This window comes from Falco peregrinus, chromosome 6 (genome assembly GCF_023634155.1).
Source record: "Falco peregrinus isolate bFalPer1 chromosome 6, bFalPer1.pri, whole genome shotgun sequence".
NCBI lineage: Eukaryota > Metazoa > Chordata > Aves > Falconiformes > Falconidae > Falco > Falco peregrinus.
The window spans coordinates 18,191,172-18,211,522 of record NC_073726.1 but is presented as its reverse complement, the minus strand read 5'-3'; the positions used below and the strand labels follow the sequence as shown (position 1 = coordinate 18,211,522).

At 38.0% G+C, this 20,351-nt stretch overlaps 1 protein-coding gene across 2 annotated transcripts in view; it reads right to left on the bottom strand.

The window, feature by feature from the left end:
• PTPN12 (protein tyrosine phosphatase non-receptor type 12) overlaps nucleotides 1-20,351 on the bottom strand; it is a 78,246-nt gene that overhangs the window by 11,068 nt on the left and 46,827 nt on the right. For both annotated transcript variants that reach the window (XM_055807802.1, XM_055807801.1), the window contains exons 8-12: nucleotides 19,609-19,751; nucleotides 18,096-18,162; nucleotides 17,399-17,476; nucleotides 17,201-17,299; nucleotides 7,212-7,297 (exon numbers count right to left, since the gene is read on the bottom strand). In XM_055807802.1, coding sequence (XP_055663777.1) covers nucleotides 7,212-7,297; nucleotides 17,201-17,299; nucleotides 17,399-17,476; nucleotides 18,096-18,162; nucleotides 19,609-19,751 — 473 coding nt within the window. The remainder of the gene's footprint in view (nucleotides 1-7,211; nucleotides 7,298-17,200; nucleotides 17,300-17,398; nucleotides 17,477-18,095; nucleotides 18,163-19,608; nucleotides 19,752-20,351) is intronic.

Genomic DNA, 20,351 nt, shown 5'->3' with positions numbered 1-20,351 from the left:
CCTGAAGAACCGAGTCTACTCAGAAGAGTGTTCACAGTACTCTTGTGGAACAGACTTTTATTTACAAATGAGTTCAAGGCTACACACCAAAAGCCAGAAAGCAGAGGCTTCCAAAAAGGCAAAAACTCTTCCTACCTGCTACATGACAGACCACTGTGATGTTATCTCCTGCTGCATTTGTGTAAAGCCTGGGAGAACACTGCATATCTAGCAGGTCTGGAAGAAGGCATGCCAGTAATAAGTCTCATGTTGTAAGGACCAGCAGGACAATGTGCAGATTATATTCTTCAAGCCCTGTGCTTTCACGCTATTTAAATGAAACTTCCATGATAGCAGGTAGTAGTTAGTCATACATTACTAATTCAGACCAAAAATAAGAATGTATTTACATTCTAGAGACTTGACAGATTCTGTGGAGGAAAGAGTTCTCACAATGAGCCATTGGCTACATAATGAAACCACACTCTCAGAGCTTGTAGGTGAAGTCTGGCATCCACGTGCAGGTTGCCATTCAGCTTAGAACAGTTAGAAAGCATTCAGCTCTACCATTATCTCTCTCGTTCCTACAAGTCTTGCACAGAGGAAACCCAGTCTGAAACCAAGAGTCTAACACAGGCCTAATAAATTTCAGCAGCTGCAAGGGAGCTCCAAGAAATTTCAGCTGGATTGTCACAGTCAGTCACACACTTAAGTTGGTCAGAAATCAGAGGCATGTCTTTCAAACTTTTTTTAATCAGACGACTACCTAGACTGACTTGGCCGTCACTACTGCCAAAACTTAATAAGGCTGTTCAGAGCCATGGACAGACAAGACCAAACAAAAGGCTTGCCATTAATATCACATCTTCTCTGACTATGAAGTAACTACATCAGGGGACAAAGGAAAAGCTATGGATGTCACCTATCTGGACTTCTGCAAGGTCTTTGACACAGTCCCCCACAGCATTCCTCTCTTTAAACTGGAAAGATACAGATTGAATGGGTGGACTGTTCAGTGGATGAGGAATTGGTTGGATGGTCACATCCAGCAAGTAGTGGACAACAGCTCAGTGTCCAGACGGCAATCGAGGACAAGTGGTGTCCCTCAGGGGTCCGTACTGGGACCGGTGCCGTTTAATACCCTCATCAATGACAGTCAGTGGGATCGAGTGCACCCTCAGCCAGTTTGCAGATGACACCGAGCTGAGTGGTGCAGCTGACACTCCTGAGGGACATGATGCCATCCCAGAGGGACCTGGACAAGCTCACGAAGTAGGCCCGCGTGAACCTCATGGGGTTCAACAAGGCCACGTGCAAGGTCCTGCACCAGGGCCAGGGCAACCCCTGGTGTCAACACAGGCTGGGGGATGAAGGGATTGAGAGCAGCCCCAGGGAGAAGGACTTGGGGGCACCGGTGGATGAAAAGCCGGACATGAGCTGGCAGTGTGCGCTCACAGCCCAGAAAGCCAGTCATATCCTGGGCTGCATCACAAGAAGCGCGGCCAGCAGGTCGAGGGAGGTGACTGTGCCCCTCTGCTCTGCTCTGGTGAGAGCCCCCCTGCAGTGCTGCGTCCAGCTCTGGGGCCCCGGGCACAGGAAAGACATGGACCTGTTGGAGCGGGTCCAGAGGAGGCCTCAAAAACGATCAGAGGGATGGAACAGGTCTCCTATGAGGACAGGCGGAGAGAGTTGGGGTTGTTCAGCCTGGAGAAGAGAAGGCTCCGGGGAGGCCTTATAGCAGCCTTCAGTACCTAAAGGGGGCTTACAAGAAAGATGGGGGCAAACTTCTTAGCAGGGCCTGTTGTGATGGGACAAGGGGTAATGGTTTTAAACTAAAAGAGGGTAGATTCAGACTAGATATAAGGAAGACATTTTTTACAATGAGGATGGTGAAACACTGGAACAAGTTGCCCGTATACCATGCTAGATGTCCCGTCCCTGGAAACATTCAAGGTCAGGTTGGACGGGGCTCTGAGCAACCTGATCTAGCTGAGGATGGCCCTGCTCACTGCAGGGGGCGGACTAGATGACTTTTAAAAGTCCCTTCCAACACAAACTATTCTATGATAAAACAAATATTTAAAACAGATATTCCAAAATTTGATAAAACAATCACCTCACTTTGAAGAGTGCCAAAGGCTAGCATTGGTATCCTGGACTTAAGGCACTTGGCTTTCCAAGACAAGTTTCCATCTTCCTTTTGTTGCTCCTGTTAAGTCTGGAAAAAGTCTTTTTACTCAAGAGAACGTGGGCTAGTAACATAGTTCTAGGGCCAAAGAATCTTCCATCTTCTCAACCAACATGAATAAGAAAACATTAAATTAAAAACAAATAGAAAGGCTTATAAGAAAAATGCAAAGTACAAAGATATATATATATATCCCCTTCAGTATTGTGTTATCCAGCAATCCATGGTGAGGTTTCTTCTCATACTGCTCAGATATGTCAGCCTATCTTTGCCAGACAGCAGGAGAAAAAGCCAGAATGATTCAGAAAACTTGATCATATTTCAGAATGTTACTGAAGAGTGTAGATGAAAAATAAAAAAAACCCTCTATAGCTAAAAAATTTAATTGCTACCTCTTCCCCAAGGGCATTATTTAAGTGAAACACAAAAAAAAGCATTAAGTACCAAACATGCTGTTTCTACTACGCTGGAATAAAACCAGCGAGCTTGCTTTTAAGAGTTACAGGGAGGAGGGCTGAAGACCACGCAGTTGCACAAGAATTCCTGCCTGTCTATTCACAAGTGAAAGGCATCAGACAGGCTCTCATGACTTATCTTCATGTCATATCACAAACAAAATTGAAGTAATACTATTAGCTCCCCTACTTGCAAACAAGGCCTAAAAATTACTTAGCCAGAGCAAATGCTTGAGACTGTCGTGACTTACATAAAAAAAAAAAAGGGGGGGGGGGGGGGATGGGACAGGACAGGACAGAACACCCAACACTGCCTCACACTCTAATCTTTTACAGAACTGAAAGCCTACTTGTCCTGGGACAGACCGCAGCACGAGTTTCATCCTTGTGATGTTATTAGCACCAAAGCTATAGCAGCATGGGTAGAAGAATTAAAATCCTTCTACAAGGGATTCCAAACTGAAGAGAAACATTTGGATTTTTAGTTTATTAAAATCCCTACCCACTGAAGTACTGCAAGCTCTCTGGCTTCTAAATTATCTTCTAAAAGTTATCGTAACTTTGTATCTAGAAAACCCCAGATCCCCTTGCAGTTCTCCCAGGTGCCCTCTTTCATTCTCTGATTCCTGTCACAAAAGGCTGGGCCTCAGATTCCTTCTCTTCCTCGCCTCCCTGTGCTTGTATATTGTTATTTTATTAAGATAGGAGGAATACAAAGCACATCAAAACAATTTAATTGAAAGTAATGTGGAAACTCTTTTGCCTCTAGACATTCTTGAAAAATGAACAAGCTTGAGAATAAGTTGTTTGCTTGAATTAGTAAAGATAAGCCGGGGCAGGGAGGGAAGCAAGTCTCACTCCAATGTAGTATACACTAACAAGGACAGGATAATTTCCCTCATTGTGGATTTCTCTCCTCTATTTGGGAGGGGGCGTGGGGGTGGGGGGGTGCATGCGCAGAAAGGGGAATTTCACTTCCACAAATATTTACATGCCCCCTTTACCAGCAGCGATACTCATCAGTAATCTCCACTAAATCCTCCTACTGAAAATGAGTTTTTTTCCCTTATTGACCTCATTTTCCTGACCCAGAGTTACACATGCAATCAGCAAAACTAATTTCTTATCTGGTACAGACATACCACTAAGCGTTACAATTAGCTAAAGAAGCAAATTAGCATTAAACTAGATATGACAAGGTTATATGCCCATAATATCAGTCAAAATTCATGAAGCTCTTCACTGATTACTGTTTGATGAAATGACTCTCATTTGATTCACTACTAAACAGAACCCCACACGTATACAAAGAGCCCCCTTAGAGGTATGCACAGAACTGCTGATACAGGAAATGCTGCACAAGTCCGCAACCCAAAAGTTGTTTCATCATATTCCTCATACACAGCCAAACAGTGCTATTAAAATGCTCCCCATTATATTTGAAGTTCATTTTCTTTCCTTTGCTCTTCAATGAGAGCTTACAGTGATCAAATGAGAAATTCTGTATCAAATTAATTCTTTGTCTTATTCATATTGAGAATTCTGATGTAATTTCTTTTTTAAAGGAAATAGATGCCACCCAGGATTTCCTGGTTTTCTCTGAATATGTAAGAATTTTTCCATTTGACTGACATAATAGTATTATTATTTCACATGTTCTGCATTGCAAGAAATATTTCTGTTTCCTTTTACAAAGCAGAAATATTAGGATATGTATACATTTAAGAGGTCTTTGTTTGGCAGTAGCTTTTTCTAAAACTCCTGCCAGAAAATCTTGGGCATTTTGGGCTGCTGCATAATGCTTTCCCTGGGCACTTCCTTCAACAGCTGTGATCTATAGACACTTCTCCCCCCAGAGGCAGAAAATCATTTGAAGATGAACTACTAATATTATTACAAACAGGGGACAGTATAGTAAAACCAGCTTGATTTAAGTTAACGGGAAACTAATAGGAAGCTGATGAAAGAGGATATTGACACAGAAGAGGCAGTGAACCAAAGAATGCCAGACCATTTGAGAAGTGATCTTTCCTGTATTAGACCTTTAAATTAACTCTGCATTGTTTTTCTATGTTGCAACAGCAAGCATTTTTCAAGTACATTGGTAAAACGACACCGTGCAATAAAAAAATAGAAAGCCTTCTCATAATTCAGCCTCAAAGTATCTCTTCTTATACAACTACTACTGATTATCTTGTAACTTCACTTCCTCATGCAGAACTACAGGATAGGTGATAAGGCAGCTTTTTCATACACTTTTATTGCCACACAACCTGAGCAACTGATACAGTGCCTTAGTGCCAAAGACCTCAGCGTTAGAGCTTCTCAGCTGTCAGGCAAACCATGCATTAGGTAATAATAACTTTTTGAAGTTATTTGTCATAATAAAAATCAACTATAATTTGAAAAAAAAGCGCCCTCACACAACTTTACACTAAAAATGTACGCATGAAAAAAACAAAACCAAAATGAAGCTATGGCAACACTATTCTTCCTTTTCCTGCAATACATTATAAATTTTTAGAACATTTTAAAATCTAAGCCATTGTAGCCTTAATAGAAAAGAGCTTTATTACTAAAACTGGGCACCATAACATGGGTTCAGATTTAAATAAAACTTGGCCAGTTTCCAAAAGGAAAAAAAACCCTTAAGTAATCCACGGTTATTTTATGCAGCATACTGCAGGGTTTTATTTTCAAATAAAAGAGTGTGATGCCAAGGTCACGGAATGCAGATGCTATGACCAACCAAAAATAGATATTAAACTCTACATCCTCTCTCATAATTAAAATAGGAAAATTAAACTCAATGTAAGCGGGCTGAGGCTAGACAATCACATTTTTCTACTTAAATCACTCCCATCCATGTGAAATAAAAGCTGCATTCAGTGAAGCTGTCACAAACCATACTACAGGTAATTTATATACAAGTATAAGGAATGAATAAAAATAACCAACTGGTGAATTTCTCCTGTAAAAGTTAGTTACATGAGGCTTTTTGGTTCTTTAATTGTGACATGTAAATCACACTGCTAAAAGGAACACCAATCAATGGTTTTTATCTTAGCTTTGCAGAAGATGCAAAAAGAGAGTTCTGCAGGGCTGGAAATGAAATTAAAATACATTTCAAAGGTCATGTGTAATTCTAAGTCATTACATTGAAGTCTGAGCATAATCTGAAGAAAAGTTAAACTCCTACAGTATTTCACCTTTTCTCCTTCAGACAGTAGCACATAGCTCTTCATTTCACAGCTTACAAAAAATTGTTACCTCGTCTTTTTTTGGGCATTTATGTCTCCATTTCTTTTTTTTTTTTTCTCAATTGCATTTGAGCTTGAAAGTAAAAAAATTTTCTGTAATCATGCCTGATTAAAAACAAACAACCCCTTTTCCCAAATACTTCAGAATGAACTACGAAATACATAAATATTTCAAGGACTATTCCTTAAAGGTATTAAGATGCTCCCTCTGAATTCTGAAGTACCAATCATTGCTTCTAGATTTGAAGTAAAATCTTGAATTGTGTAGTCATGTAAAATCATGTACAGTCCCAAATCGTAATTTAAAAACTTTGGTTCTTTACAGTCTTATAGACAGCAATAAAGTCAAATAAACTTACTTATGCCCTCTTCCTGCCTTAACCTGAAAACAGTTAAACATGTCTAACAAAGAACACTTTCTACCTCCCACCAAGTTCTCCAAAGAAATTAACACAGATGTTAAGTTCAAGGTGACTTTCACAGGAAGAGATCATAAACTGCAAAGCCAAGCATTTTCTAGAATCAGGTGCTGATGTATGTATGCATTCATGAGTTGTTCTTTATGTCTACCTTCATAATAACCAAGGACTGATATTTGAATTTTATGTTGACTTCAAATACAGATAGATGTTAAGCTAAATGTCTATGTTCACATATTGTACAGCAAATATGAATCACATTAAAACATTACAAAGTCACAGAAGGTTAAAAGGCAAAACAATTCCAGATCCTCTGCAAATCAAGTATAGCTAGATGCTTCATGGTGAGTTAATAAACAAAATTCCAATATTGACTTATATAAATAGCCTTAAGATACTTGTAACTTCCAAGAACAGACAGACATAAAAGAAGCCTAGAAAGTACAATTAGAAGTTATACTTTGTAGCACTCCTTCCCCAAGGCCAATGCAAGCATTACAAGGATTAATTATCCCTCTCTGAGTAAGCTTCCTATCTTATACAGCAAAAGCCTTTAGTGGCTTCTCATCCTTACTTAGTAGAGACATGAAAGTTAACTTGATACTAGCTACGCTTTAAAATGAAGAGATCTACACATTTAAAGATAACCTGTCCTGCACATATCTGACTGCTACAGGGGTATGCTTGTCTACTCACATGTAGTCATTGCAATGTTGGTATATTCAGACTCTGCAAAGATATTAAAGCTTTTATTATAGAGTCAACGACAAGACTTCTATTTGTATTATGTATATTTCTAGCTATAAATGGGAAAAAAATCGCATCTTAAAAGTCTTTATAGTGGGAACAGTTTTGTTGTGAAGCATGTCAATCTGTCAGCTTACAATAGCATATTATCACAGTTAACTACCTGCGGGTCCGTGGAGGCTTTGGTGGAGGAGAATCCTGTTTCTCAGCATCTGAAGAACTGACAGCATTCTCTGTATTATTTTCATCCTGATTAAAAGAAAAAAGTTTTCATTCATGGCTGTAAAGCTGAAACACAAAGGTCCGTAATGATACTTGAAAACAATTATGAGTATTACATATTTTTGGCTATCATCTAGAGAATGATTTCAAAATTCTACTCTAAATTCATAATATTATTTTGTATCTTCTGTATCCAACTTCAAATTTTTCTGATTAAACGTTTTGTTTAGCACGTAATTGCACAATGCACTAGAGAAAATTCTCAAAAGCTGATGTTTCAGGTTAGTAGTGAGCAAGCTCCCTTATGCCCTCCCAATTATTCATACTTAAAGCATTTATTTTTCCAGTCAAATTATTGTACATTCGTTTTCAATGGAGTGATTGTACAAGTGAAAATACAGTAAGAGATTGAGAATTTCAGCTATTTTAAAGCAACAAGCAGATAAGATTTAACGCATTTTTCTAGAACACTTACAAATAATCCTCCATTTGCATACAATGAAGTTTAACTTACTCAGCAAAGCACCTAGATTTTTATTTAATTTTAGGACTACAAATACAACATATTTTACATATTTGTAAATATATATATCCATACACATTTATACATATATACACATAAAATATTGTTGTGGGTTAACCCTGGTAGGCAACCAAGTACCACAAAGCCACTGACTCTTCCCCACCCTCAGCCCTGGGCAGGGAAGAGGAATGACAAGACAACCTGTGGGTCAAAATGGAATTGTTCAGTAACCAAAGGAGAAGTGGGAGAAGAAAGAAAGAAAGAAAACAAACTGAAGTGATGCAAAAGAAATCACCACCTCCCACTGGGAGACCTATGCCCAGCCAGTTCCTGAGCAAAAAATGGCTAACCTCACCCTCTTTTCCTCTTTCTTGCTGAGCATGATGTTTATATGGTGTTATGGACTACCTCTTTAGTTAGTTTGATTCATCTGCCTGGTTGCGTCCCCTCCCAACCTCTTGCACACACCCCTGACTGTTCACTGGGATCACAGACATTGACAGGCAACATTGACACTGTGCAAATATCATTCAGGAATAGCTGGAATATTAGTGTGTCATCAGCACTGCTTTCGTCACAAATCTGAAACACAGCACCTATGAAGGACATTAACTCCAACCTAGCCAGACTCGGTACAAATATGTATAAATATATAAAAATAAAACCAGAACACGCAAGAGTCTAAAGCTGTCAACCACTACCATACACATGCCACAGCCAAAGATTCAACAAAACCGACAAGGACCTACCTTAGTGTTATCTTGAGTTTAATATGCATTTTACCTAAAGGTTTTTCTTGCAGGAGTTTTCTTTTGGAAAGCAATTTTAAAGAAGAACCATAAACATTTAAAATCTGTGTAAAGTATTTCAAAGCACAATACCAGGTTCATGCACCAGGGTCTACTATCTGCCAGCCTACCTGTTCAGACTGGATGACAGAGACTGACCTCTGGTCTTACAAAGGGAATTCCCTGTTAATTTCTGCTTTAAATATGATAGTTGCATTTGAATTTGGTAAGCAATTTCAGCTTTAGAAGATTAACCATAACTAAGTTCTCAATTGCTAACTACCCTCACTTAAATTTAGATTAATTAGTTACATGTTTTTAATTTCCATTACTAGCCTTAAAACAGTTGTCATATCCCTCTCTGCTAGTGGGAAGAGTCTATTATCAAACTGTATTCCTCAGTGTACTATGTAAAGCTTTTCCTGTGAAGAAAATAAAATAAATCTTTTAGTCTTTGTTTTTCACTAACCTCCTCCATTAACTAGTTATCAAAAAAAATATTCCAGAAGTACTCCAGCAGAAATACCCTATTGTTCTGTATCAATGCTTTGTGTTGGCCCTTTCCAGGCAAACTGCACAGCAAGTTCATTGTCCCACTGACCACTGGCTGTAACTATCTTTTCTTTTTTTTTTTTTCTTTTTTTTTTTTTTTGAGTGAGATTCAATTTGCAGATAAAAGCCACTTACATTTACATGACCACAACTGAAGCTCCCACAGCAGTCCAACAAGGTTGGTTGGTTTTCATGGAATTATTTGGGTTGGAAGGGACCTTAAAGGTCATCTAGTCAACCCCCTGCAGTAAGCAGGGCCATCCTCAGCTAGATCAGGTTGCTCAGAGCCCCGTCCAACCTGACCTTGAATGTTTCCAGGGACGGGACATCTAGCATGGTATACGGGCAACTTGTTCCAGTGTTTCACCATCCTCATTGTAAAAAATGTCTTCCTTATATCTAGTCTGAATCTACCCTCTTTTAGTTTAAAACCATTACCCCTTGTCCCATCACAACAGGCCCTGCTAAGAAGTTTGCCCCCATCTTTCTTATAAGCCCCCTTTAGGTACTGAAGGCTGCTATAGGGCCTCCCCGGAGCCTTCTCTTCTCCAGGCTGAACAACCCCAACTCTCTCAGCCTGTCCTCATAGGAGACCTGTTCCATCCCTCTGATCGTTTTTGAGGCCTCCTCTGGACCCGCTCCAACAGGTCCGTGTCTTTCCTGTGCCCGGGGCCCCAGAGCTGGACGCAGCACTGCAGGGGGGCTCTCACCAGAGCAGAGCAGAGGGGCACAGTCACCTCCCTCGACCTGCTGGCCGCGCTTCTTGTGATGCAGCCCAGGATATGACTGGCTTTCTGGGCTGTGAGCGCACACTGCCAGCTCATGTCCGGCTTTTCATCCACCAGTGAGCAGCCAGCCAGTAAGCTGGGGATAAAGGTAACAGAACTGGTTCCACTGAGCACATTTGGAACTTAGACATCCAGACCACACACAAAGCCTCTGCTGCAAACCAAATTCTGCCCTTTTTGTTTCCAAATCTGAGCCTTTAGGTTTGCAACATTACAGCACTCTTGCTCAACTTGCAAATAGCTCTTTTTGTTTTTTTTTTAATTTATGTCACAATACATTGTTTCTTTAAGTCTCTGTTACTTCCATGAAAAAATATTTTTGGTTTTCCTGGACTAATGCATAAAAATACTAATAGCCATATCAGGTCAACTGATCCTAGTTCAGTAAGGTACAACATGATTATTATCCACTGGTTGCCTCTCAAAGTGAAGCGTACTGTGAACTATGTTTGAATATGTTTAAAGTACTGGGCGTTGCATCATTCTAGCTTCTTAATGAACAACACTGGTTGCAAGCCAATTACCTTCAGAAACGTATTGCATCAGCACTACCTTAACAATCACTCACAGCAAAAAGTGCTGTCATCAAGACATAGTGTCCAAAAGTCAGAGAAAGAATGAAAAAAATTGGCTGATAAGATATTAAAATAAAAAGAAACCAACTATGAATGCTATGCTTGATCCATCAACTGAATGCAGGACCCTCAATCTTATCTAGGAACAAAGGTACCCTTTTAAGTCCTTTGTCAGTTTTCCTTGACTTACTGAAAAACATTAAGAGCTCAGAAAATTTTTAAAATGTAGCTGTAAACTACTGCAGACATGCCAACTGGAAAAAAATACAACTTCAGAGGGGTTTTTTTCTAGCCACTGATGGAATGAAACATTACCAGGAAACGTGGACATTCGACCCCTCTACTCAAATACGCAGGAAAGCTATTTCTAAGCCTCTTTAACATCAGGTATCGGGTGATCAGACAGACTGTTTTGCCCTTAACACACATGAAAATGAATTTTATTGCCCACATTCAGACAGAACACTACTCTGAAGGCTGGTGTCAAAGATGTCAAAGGCTCACGGAATCTAACAGCAGCAAGTCAGTTTCCTGCTCAATAGTCATGTCATACCTCTCCCCACTTCCCCGAGTTGTGCAAAATGATCTCTGAATCTCTCCCATATGTAGTCATTACTGTGGACAGCACTAAATGCATTGATGCTGTACTAATAGGGCCCTCCTTAATCTTAAGAACTAGTAACTAGAGATAGTAACTAACTTCATCCTAAGAACAGAGTGGGCTATTTGCCTTGTTTTAGCACCACAGCACATCCAAGTTTCCTAAGGCAGAGAGATATTAGAAAGACATAAACTCCACAGGAGGAGTTCCTCCTCAACTTCTCCATCCTACAGCAGATCAGAACACTATTCCAGTTCAGTCCTGCCTGCACAGAAGTTTTGAGGAACAGATTTCTTATTCAGGCACTCAGTTTTCTAAAAGGCACTGGCAAGGGAAAGGGTGTGCCTGTTGGCTGTGGTGTAGACTAACTTGTCTGGAAAACAAACCAGCAGCTGCACCCCTATCCTTCTGTGTTTGTAAAGTGAAGTGTTTGTGAATAGAATGTTTCTTGAGATATGTTTTTCTCACAGACAGAAGAAAGAGCCCATTTAGGAAGCTACCATCTGTCAGAGCTTTTCTGAACTCTATACAGTAAGAAGCTGTTGCTAGTTGACACAGGCAGAAGTAGCTGAAGACGCACTGCCATTTTTTGATACTAGTAATAAAACATACGCATATACCTTGCAAAATGGGTATAAACTCAAACGTCTGAGGCACGTTTACAACCACAGAGACAATTCTTCAAAAAATAATAAAACCCCCTCACAAACCAAACAACAAGACACACACACACACAAAATGGTACTTTTTAATTCAACCCTAGAAGTCAGTGGTTATCCCAACCTCATACACTAATTCAGGCAGATATGTGTTCAAAAGCTTTCACTTCTGCATTAGGTTAAAATCAAGATCAGTTCTGCTCTAGTTAAATTAAATCAGGAGCAAGAATGGTACAGGAACTGCCATCACCAAAAAAGAGGTAATTTCACTACTTTGCTTAATTAGCTCAACAGACTTACGTTTCTGTGTAGGCTTTGTTCACCTTTAGGCAACTCATTCCCCAATAAGTAAAGGATTTTTACTTCAAAAGTTGAAGATGATAGAAGTTTAAGGCAATAACCAAATGCACTAACCCATGCAAGACAAAACAGCACTTATTATCAGCTCTATGGCGTTGCAGCATTTTTAAGTAATTGTGCTCAGTTACTACTGGATCTCTTCTTGCTTTTAACTGAAGGAATACGGCCTGCTGAAAGCTCAGAGCAAGTCTTGCTTGTTCTCAGTTCTGTGTCACAAAATACAGTGAACAACCAGTATTTTGAGCACCCTTGAGTGATACCAACTCACAGATTTCCCCTTCTGTCATGTATCAGATTAAGTCAACTAGTAAACATGCAGAACAACTAGCATGGAGCAAAACAGAGGAATCTCAACTGTAGAAGTGAATATAGGGTATTTCACTGGGATGGACACATGCCTTGAGAAAAGCAGATGGCAATATTAAGAAAAAGCCTTCCACCCTTCCTAATCACAGCTTACTGGCATCAGTCAGCACTCTTGCTTCTCTAGACAGATGTTGCATTCTCTCGCAAAATGCAATTTTAAAAAGCATCAGCTTATAAAAACCAGAACAACATATTTAGTTCACAGGGGTCATCATACAGACAAATGTGCAATTCTGTCAATAAGTGTACGGTGCAGCGCCCTGCTTTCTTACAGATGATACCTATCTTACTGTGGCAGGCTTCTCACTATAAGGAAACAAAAACATTAATAATAAGTGGGTTAAAAAAAAAAGAAAAGAAAAAGAGCTTTCCCCAACCTTTACCTCTATATGCATTAACTCCTGAACAGTTTGAGAGTTCCAATGTCCTCTTTGATTTGAGGGAGCAGCTACCAAGATTAAGTGAAAATACTCATAGTTCAGAATTTCTAGGTATTCTGTTGAATTACACACACATATTTTATATATATATATATATATATATATGAAATGTGTGTATATCTATAAAGGACTACATTAACAAATGAAAAGACCATAAAGTTAAATATTTAGTGTAGATTACATCTAGTCTACAGCAATACAGGGTAACTCATGCTCCTGTGGTAATGCAGAGGAACAAGGAATTCTCATGGCAGATGCAGCATCTGAATTAAACTTCCTAAGGTGACCTAAATTGTGCTGTCACCTCCCAAAGATGGCTCTTCTCCCCACCTACTTCCTCCAATGGCTTAATCACCAAACAGAGCTGTCACTAACTTGGAACAATTAGAGGATCACAGTTTTATACTGAGATTCCACAGGCATTGCCTACAATTCAAAGTCTTCTGCCCAGGAATTACAATGCATAATTTTACTTTGGAACTCACAGTGGAAACATTTAATGTCATTCAGAAGCCTTCTGTACTGGTAAAGTACTAGCAAATTTACTGCAAATGCTCTTGCAGAAGTAATATCTTGGTTTCCCTTAAAAGGAATTGAGGCATTCCTTTTGCCCTTATCATAAAGCAGCATGGGAACCACAGAGCATCAGTGGATGAGAAATACTTCAGACAGAAACGATACACTCAAATTAAATAAAACTTTCCAAGCTTAGGCAGCAAGATAAATATCTCTGAAGATATGATTTTTTAGAGTGCTGCAATGGCCAAAAATCTCTTTCCAAGCTGCAAAACAGCAAAGAGAACCTGAACAGCAGTCTTTTCACTTAGTTTCCGAACCACTAACATTTTGAATACCATCAATTCTTCTTATAGCAGTTGATTCCTCCACAGCTTCTAAAAGTGTTATCAACCGCAGCAACAGAATTCTGTCACTTCTACAGGAAGAAATGCAAGAGATACTTGAGAGTACTAGGAACGTCGTATATTGGAGAAAGTATTTAGTAATACAAGCTTCTGTTAGTGGATAAGGGTAGATAAAGGACTTGCAGTACTGTAACATGCTTTTTACTGTCAAGAGACAAAATTCAACAGGAAATATTTTTAAAAAGATAGTAAACTTTTTGTTGTTTTGTCTTTCGCTCAATTTTCCTTTTTCTACGTACAGAACATCCAACTTTATCGAATTCCATCTGATTCAGATTTCCAAGACAACTATGGTTTTTCACTTCAGATCACAAAGATGCCTCAAATAACTCACAAAATATTCTACTCATACAAGCCTGACCAGTATCTTATCAGATGATCAAGACTAATCAGCTCACATGTTTCAAAACTTCCAAACACCAAGTGTAATATTTTCACAACAGTACTAACAAAACCACTGATTGTGAGAAGCAGAGTTAATGACTTTGAATACTTGATGATATGATCAAGAGTTTCAGTGAGAAGGGGGCTGAGTCTATCAAATTTAAAAGCGTCCTACTATGGGGGTGTGGGGGAGAAAAATAGTTCCAATTATCAAACTCAGCATCCGAGTCTTTTCTTATCAGAAAAAACCTGCTTCTGAGCAACAGTTTCATCTTTGCCCTGAAATTCGGCTACTGTGGGGACTGCTGAAAGTACTCTGCCTGGTATCTGAAGAAAGCTTTTCTTCATATACTTTCATTTACATAATTAGCATTATTTTAAGCACATTTGTAGTTCTCTACATTCACAATACGTATAACTAATTATATGGCAAGAGCATACAATTACTACGTTACATCACATGTGCATTTTCTACATGGTTTTGAATCCTTCTATCAAATGCTAATAGAAATTCTAACCCTATGATAAACCTATTTTCAAACACTGCATGTGTTGTTTTTGTTGACTTTTTACAGTATTGTTTCCAGCAGGGCAAAGCTGGCAAGTTCACAGGAACACACGTTCAGGACTGCGTCCAAGCTACTTCCCTATGAATACTGCTACTCGTTGCCAATCAGATTAACTTTTTACTGCGATGTTACTGGCAAACACTGCTTACAAGGCTTAGATAACAATTTATTTCAAAAGCTGCTTGAAACGGGAAAAGCAATTGGACAACAGAACCATGAAACCAACCTTACAGAGTACTCCAACTCTTCAGAGTACCATCAAAATACAATAAATGAAAGAAACTTTCCTCTTCAGTTAAGTAGTATCTCCCATATAACAGTAATATATCCAAAGAAGGCACATTCTTTCATTTGGAATTGTTTCCACTAAACATAATTAAAACTCTTCACATAATTAAAACTCTTCACATGTACACCATTCCACAGTTGCTGTAGCACCTGCAGACAGAGTAAGATCTGGGAAGGAGCCTTAGGATATTACATTATATGTAATAAAGTTGTGTGAAAACTTTCTGCATCAGTTTGTTTCCTTTTCAAAGCCAAACATTCTGGAATATATCTTAGTTAAAAACACCCAATATTTCTGGGAAAAAACAGATATTATATACAACAGAAGCTACGTAACACCCTTGGAGGAAAAAAGCCAGCTTTTTCAGAATAGCAAAAACACTGTCTCAAGTAAGCCTCAAAGTTTTGAGAATCAGGTTAAAGCTACAAGGAGATATTTAATTGGATATGTGAGGTAGACTACCTTGTAAAACTAAAACAGAAGCTAAGCTACACCAGTTAATCCCCTGAAGGCAAATTTCCTAACAAATGAATAGTAGCAAATTTAAGTACCGAATTTTTAGATAGAGAAACTCTTCGCCTATAAGGCTTTTTACCTCAACCCTCCTGCAGAAGTGTTCAAGCTACAATATGAAGAAGAATAATTTCCTAATGCAAAAAAGGCTCTATCTAGTCAGAGTGACAAATTCATTTTGCCCCGTTTCCAGCACAATGAGATCATTCAGAAGTAAATGAAAATTCACAGATCAGCTAGGCTGAATATCAAACCAGTAACATTAAAAGAGCCTGCCCTATACATATTGCACTTAGTCCATCAGGTTTCTTGTCATAACCAAAGACCTTATTGCAGGAACTGATATAAATTCTTAGGAGTTAACAGAAGGGTATATGCCTTTTTTCTAAGAATGAAAAACATTTTAGGCTTCCTAGAAAGCACAGTATAGAATAGCTATAGCCCTAAAATTAAAAGGCTACTTATTAATAAAGGCAGATTTAAAACTGCTTCCAGATATTTCAAATGGTCCTGAAAATACAACTCTCATACCTCTAGAGAGCAACAGGACCTACACCAATAGGATACTGAAGGGACAGATAAAGTTACTGCAAAAACAAAATACAGTGCAAGGATAAAGCATGGTACACAGTTCTGGACTGTGGGTGAGAGAAAGAATATATGGATCCAAAAAGCCATTTTTAACTTGGTGCCCATTCATAGCCAAGAAAAAAATATCTAAACATAAAAAAGGGGGAAAAAAAAATTTAAACCTTAAAGAGACAGAAAAATCCTCAAACACTATGATTACCAATGAAGAATATTATTTTTCCAAGGTTTTTTTCATTTCCTTTATTAAAAGGGTACAGTATGAAGCTTCCTATCAAAGGCACTTTTAGTCCTGCTCAACTACATCAAAGCTGGGTTGGGCCAAGACCAAGGCAGCCCGTAACAGCGTGTAATAGCCCAGTGTCACATTAATGCTTATTGGCTGGTTTAAAATTGGGCCCAACATCACACTGGGGAGAAGGAGGAAAAGAAAAATTCCATTAAGTTTTTCCCTCTCAAGACAGTTTAACCTAAACAGAGATCAGATAAAAATAAATACACATATGTGTATATAGATAAATTCTATGTGTATATATATGTATATGCAGGCTGGAGTTTTACTTGGCTTTCTTTTTATCACACTGGTTAACAAGTAATTTGCAGCAGCTCAGGCTTCAACAAAATTTCTTTTGCTGCCAATGTATCAAAATTGGGGTAAGTACTGCCAATCAAAGCAACAGACCAGCTGTCAACTACTGCCACCTCACCAAGGGCACATTTCACAACTTGAAATATTTAAGTCCTGCATTTCATCCATACTAGAATTGCTTCCCCCATTGCAATTGCATTTGTTATACATGGTAAATATTCCTTTAATTATCTGACTCTACTTCTAAAACCAAGTCCTCAGTGTAAGTTCAGCACAGGCTAGGTGTCCCTACTCGGCAAAAAACCCCACATGTAGTCCAAACAAGTTTTGTACGTGCCTCACAATAAATTTAAAAAAATAGACTGTAAAGGAAAATCTTTATCAGAAGCCAACAGCTTCAACTCATAGAGGAGAGACACCTACCACTCCATCTGCAATCTTCCAATCTGCACAACTTTCGTATTTTTGCAGTTGCTTTTCAAACAGTTGTGCTATGGCTCGATGGACAAGTTCATACTGCTCCTATAGTAGATTACCAGATAAAAATTAGTGCGCAAGATCTTTATCATATGATAATATACCATCATTCTTTGTAGAGATTTATTTCAAAACAAGCTATACCTTTGTCTGTACTGCAGAATGCCTCTGTGTCCTCATTTCCTGTATTAAATTAAATACATTGAATTCTTCGGGAATTTTCTGAAACATAGAAGAAAGTCAATTACATTGACAAAACCGTTTGTCAGAACAGCAATACAAAAGCCGTTAGACATCCAAAAGTACGTTTAGCTTCTGTAGGTAAAGCAAATCTGTTCTCTCTACATTGCAGCTATGAAGATTTTTTTTAAAAAAGCAATTACTCTCCAGAACTGGTTTTAAACATTTGATTTAGAACAGATGAGAGCATTTCAAGTATTTTGAAAATTAGACATGTAATGAAAGCTTTAATATGACACTGCAACATTAATGATGCTTCACAACTGAAAAATCCCAAAACTAAGTTATCCCTGTATATTTCAAGTATCAGGCCTCAAGAGCTGCAAGATCAAGCAGAGATGTTGATAAAGTTGAATTTAAAAAACCACTTTATATTGAAATATATTTTATAAATCTGTAATTTTACAGTGACTTTTTAGGTATAAGCTTGCTGTCAAAGGAAATGAAGTACATACTGAAGCATGAATGCAACGAAACCAAACGTCAACCTGTCAAAAAAGTTCTGGTCTTAAACATTTTACTCTTCTAGAACATTCAAGAGCTCAATCACTGTTATAAAATGACAGAATGACAAAAAATCCGCTCTTTTAAGATTCCTTACCCCAGCTTTAAGCAAATTCCATGTATAATCTATGGCACAAATAGCTCCTGTTCTTCCACACCCTGCACTATGAACATAAACAGTTACGGTATGTTAGAAATTATTTTAATTGGTTAAATATACACTATACGCTTTATGTTTCCAGAGTCCACATGAAAACAAATATCAAAATTTCTCAATTATCATTTTAAACTCAATCTGACACTATAATGTCTTAAAAATGAAAAAATTAACAGTGAAAAATGCAAAATGGAGCATTGACATTTTTAATGCAAGTTTTTCATAGCCAGTTGGAACTGTAATCATGAAAGATGCTTCAATGCTGACATTTTTATTCCCACTTTTGTCGCACTATTCCTAGTGACCACTGCTACAACAGTAAGGATGTCAAAATTTAATGATAGATATGTTAAATGACAGAACAGAATACCTTTAAAGATTTCCCACATTTTTCTGATTTAGTATCATCTCTGTATTTTCTTCTTGTTATTAAAAAAACTTAAATCTGAAAGTTATAAAAATGATAGCGAACTATCACTTTTATCCTACCTAGCAGTATGAATTTCTCTATTTTACACAAAGAGTTTTAACACATGTATACTTGTTACATTATATTTACACTGCAGTCGTGAATGCTGGTTCTTTACAACATTGACATTCAAGAGAAATAGGACAAAGTGAAATGGATTTCAGTGCTAAGTAAGTTTCTTATGCTTTTGGACCTCGATTACTTTAAAATGACAAGCTGAAAAAGAAGGCAGCTAAAGACAATACATTTCTATACACTTTAAGAGAATAACCAAGTTCTAAACAGTTAATAAGCCCCAACAATCTAACATTACCTGGCTTATGAATCTGAATTCAGTTATTCTGATATATAATGCATTAACTTTTGTTGCTTAAAAAAAGCATCAAATATCATAGGCAAGAACTTTCCAGACTTACTGTCGGAAATTGTCAATTCACCAAAACACTTTTATGGCAGTTTAGCTTCAACAGTCCTTCTGTTAGCCATATTTCAGATCCAAGATGAAACTGCTGCTCAGAAGCAAAAACTTACCAACCAGAATCTACAGCCTGCTCATTAGAAATATTTTTTGTTATACTAGAAGACAGGTAGAAGAGTGCTTAGGTTGTGATGTACCTGCCATGTAGTCTTTCCAACTGAAAATGGAACCTTGACTCCCAGACCTGATTTGCAGTGATCTTCAAAGTCTGTTTTGCCCTAATGAGGACTTAAATGTCTTAAGAACCACAAAATTGTTTCCCCTTCAAAGACTAAATCTCTTCTGATTGATATTCTGCCTTGAACTGAAGTAGAAGCAAAATTTCACTGTCATGCGTTTTAAGACAGTGAAGACTGATTTTGAGCCAAGTTTTGACATGAAGAAATATTCCTTTTTAGGAAACTAACTACTGATTTAGACTCAAACTACTTCATCTCATACCAAAAGCCTAGACTTCAAAAAAAATTTAAATGTATATAAACTTAAAAATTAAATATATTTGATACCTGCAGTGTATGCAGATTGGTACATCTTCATGTTCCTGGTATTCTCTCATCAAACTGATCATATCCAGAATAGAATCAAAAGATGAAGGGACATCATGGTCAGGCCAGTTAACATAATGAAATTGATATACACTACGAGTCTCCTAAGGGAAAAGGAGGGGGAAATGCATTAATGATAACACATATTTGAGGAGTTTGCATGAGATAATTAGTTCAATGAACTTTCACTTTTTCCATGATAAAGTGTGGACAAGCAAAGCCATTTACTGTATTAAAAAACCCCAAACTTACAGCTTATACCACTTAGAAAAACTCAAGGCAAATGCTGTGGTATTTTGAGTGCTGCTAATGCACAGAAGAAAGAACTATGGGGCAGTTCACACAAGCCCCTCTCTATAATATATTGGTTAAAAGTCCTACAACATTGAACTGTGTTAGAAGATTCTCTGTCCTTACAGTCTAAAACTTCGAAAGAGAGAAAGAAAGGGAAAGTCCACCATGAAAGGTTCTTTCTCCAATCATACTCCAGTAACTTACATTAAAAAAAAATGGGGGGCAGGGAATAGTTACTGTTTTGTCACATTACAAAATGAAGTGTGTACATTCACATGCAGAAGGAAATTAAGAAAGTGAGAGAAATAATTCAGGCGGTATCTAAACACCGATCACACTTGCAACAACAGCAGGTACACTTTTGTTCTATTTAGCTCATATTACAGAAGTACTAAAAGACAACTAAGAAG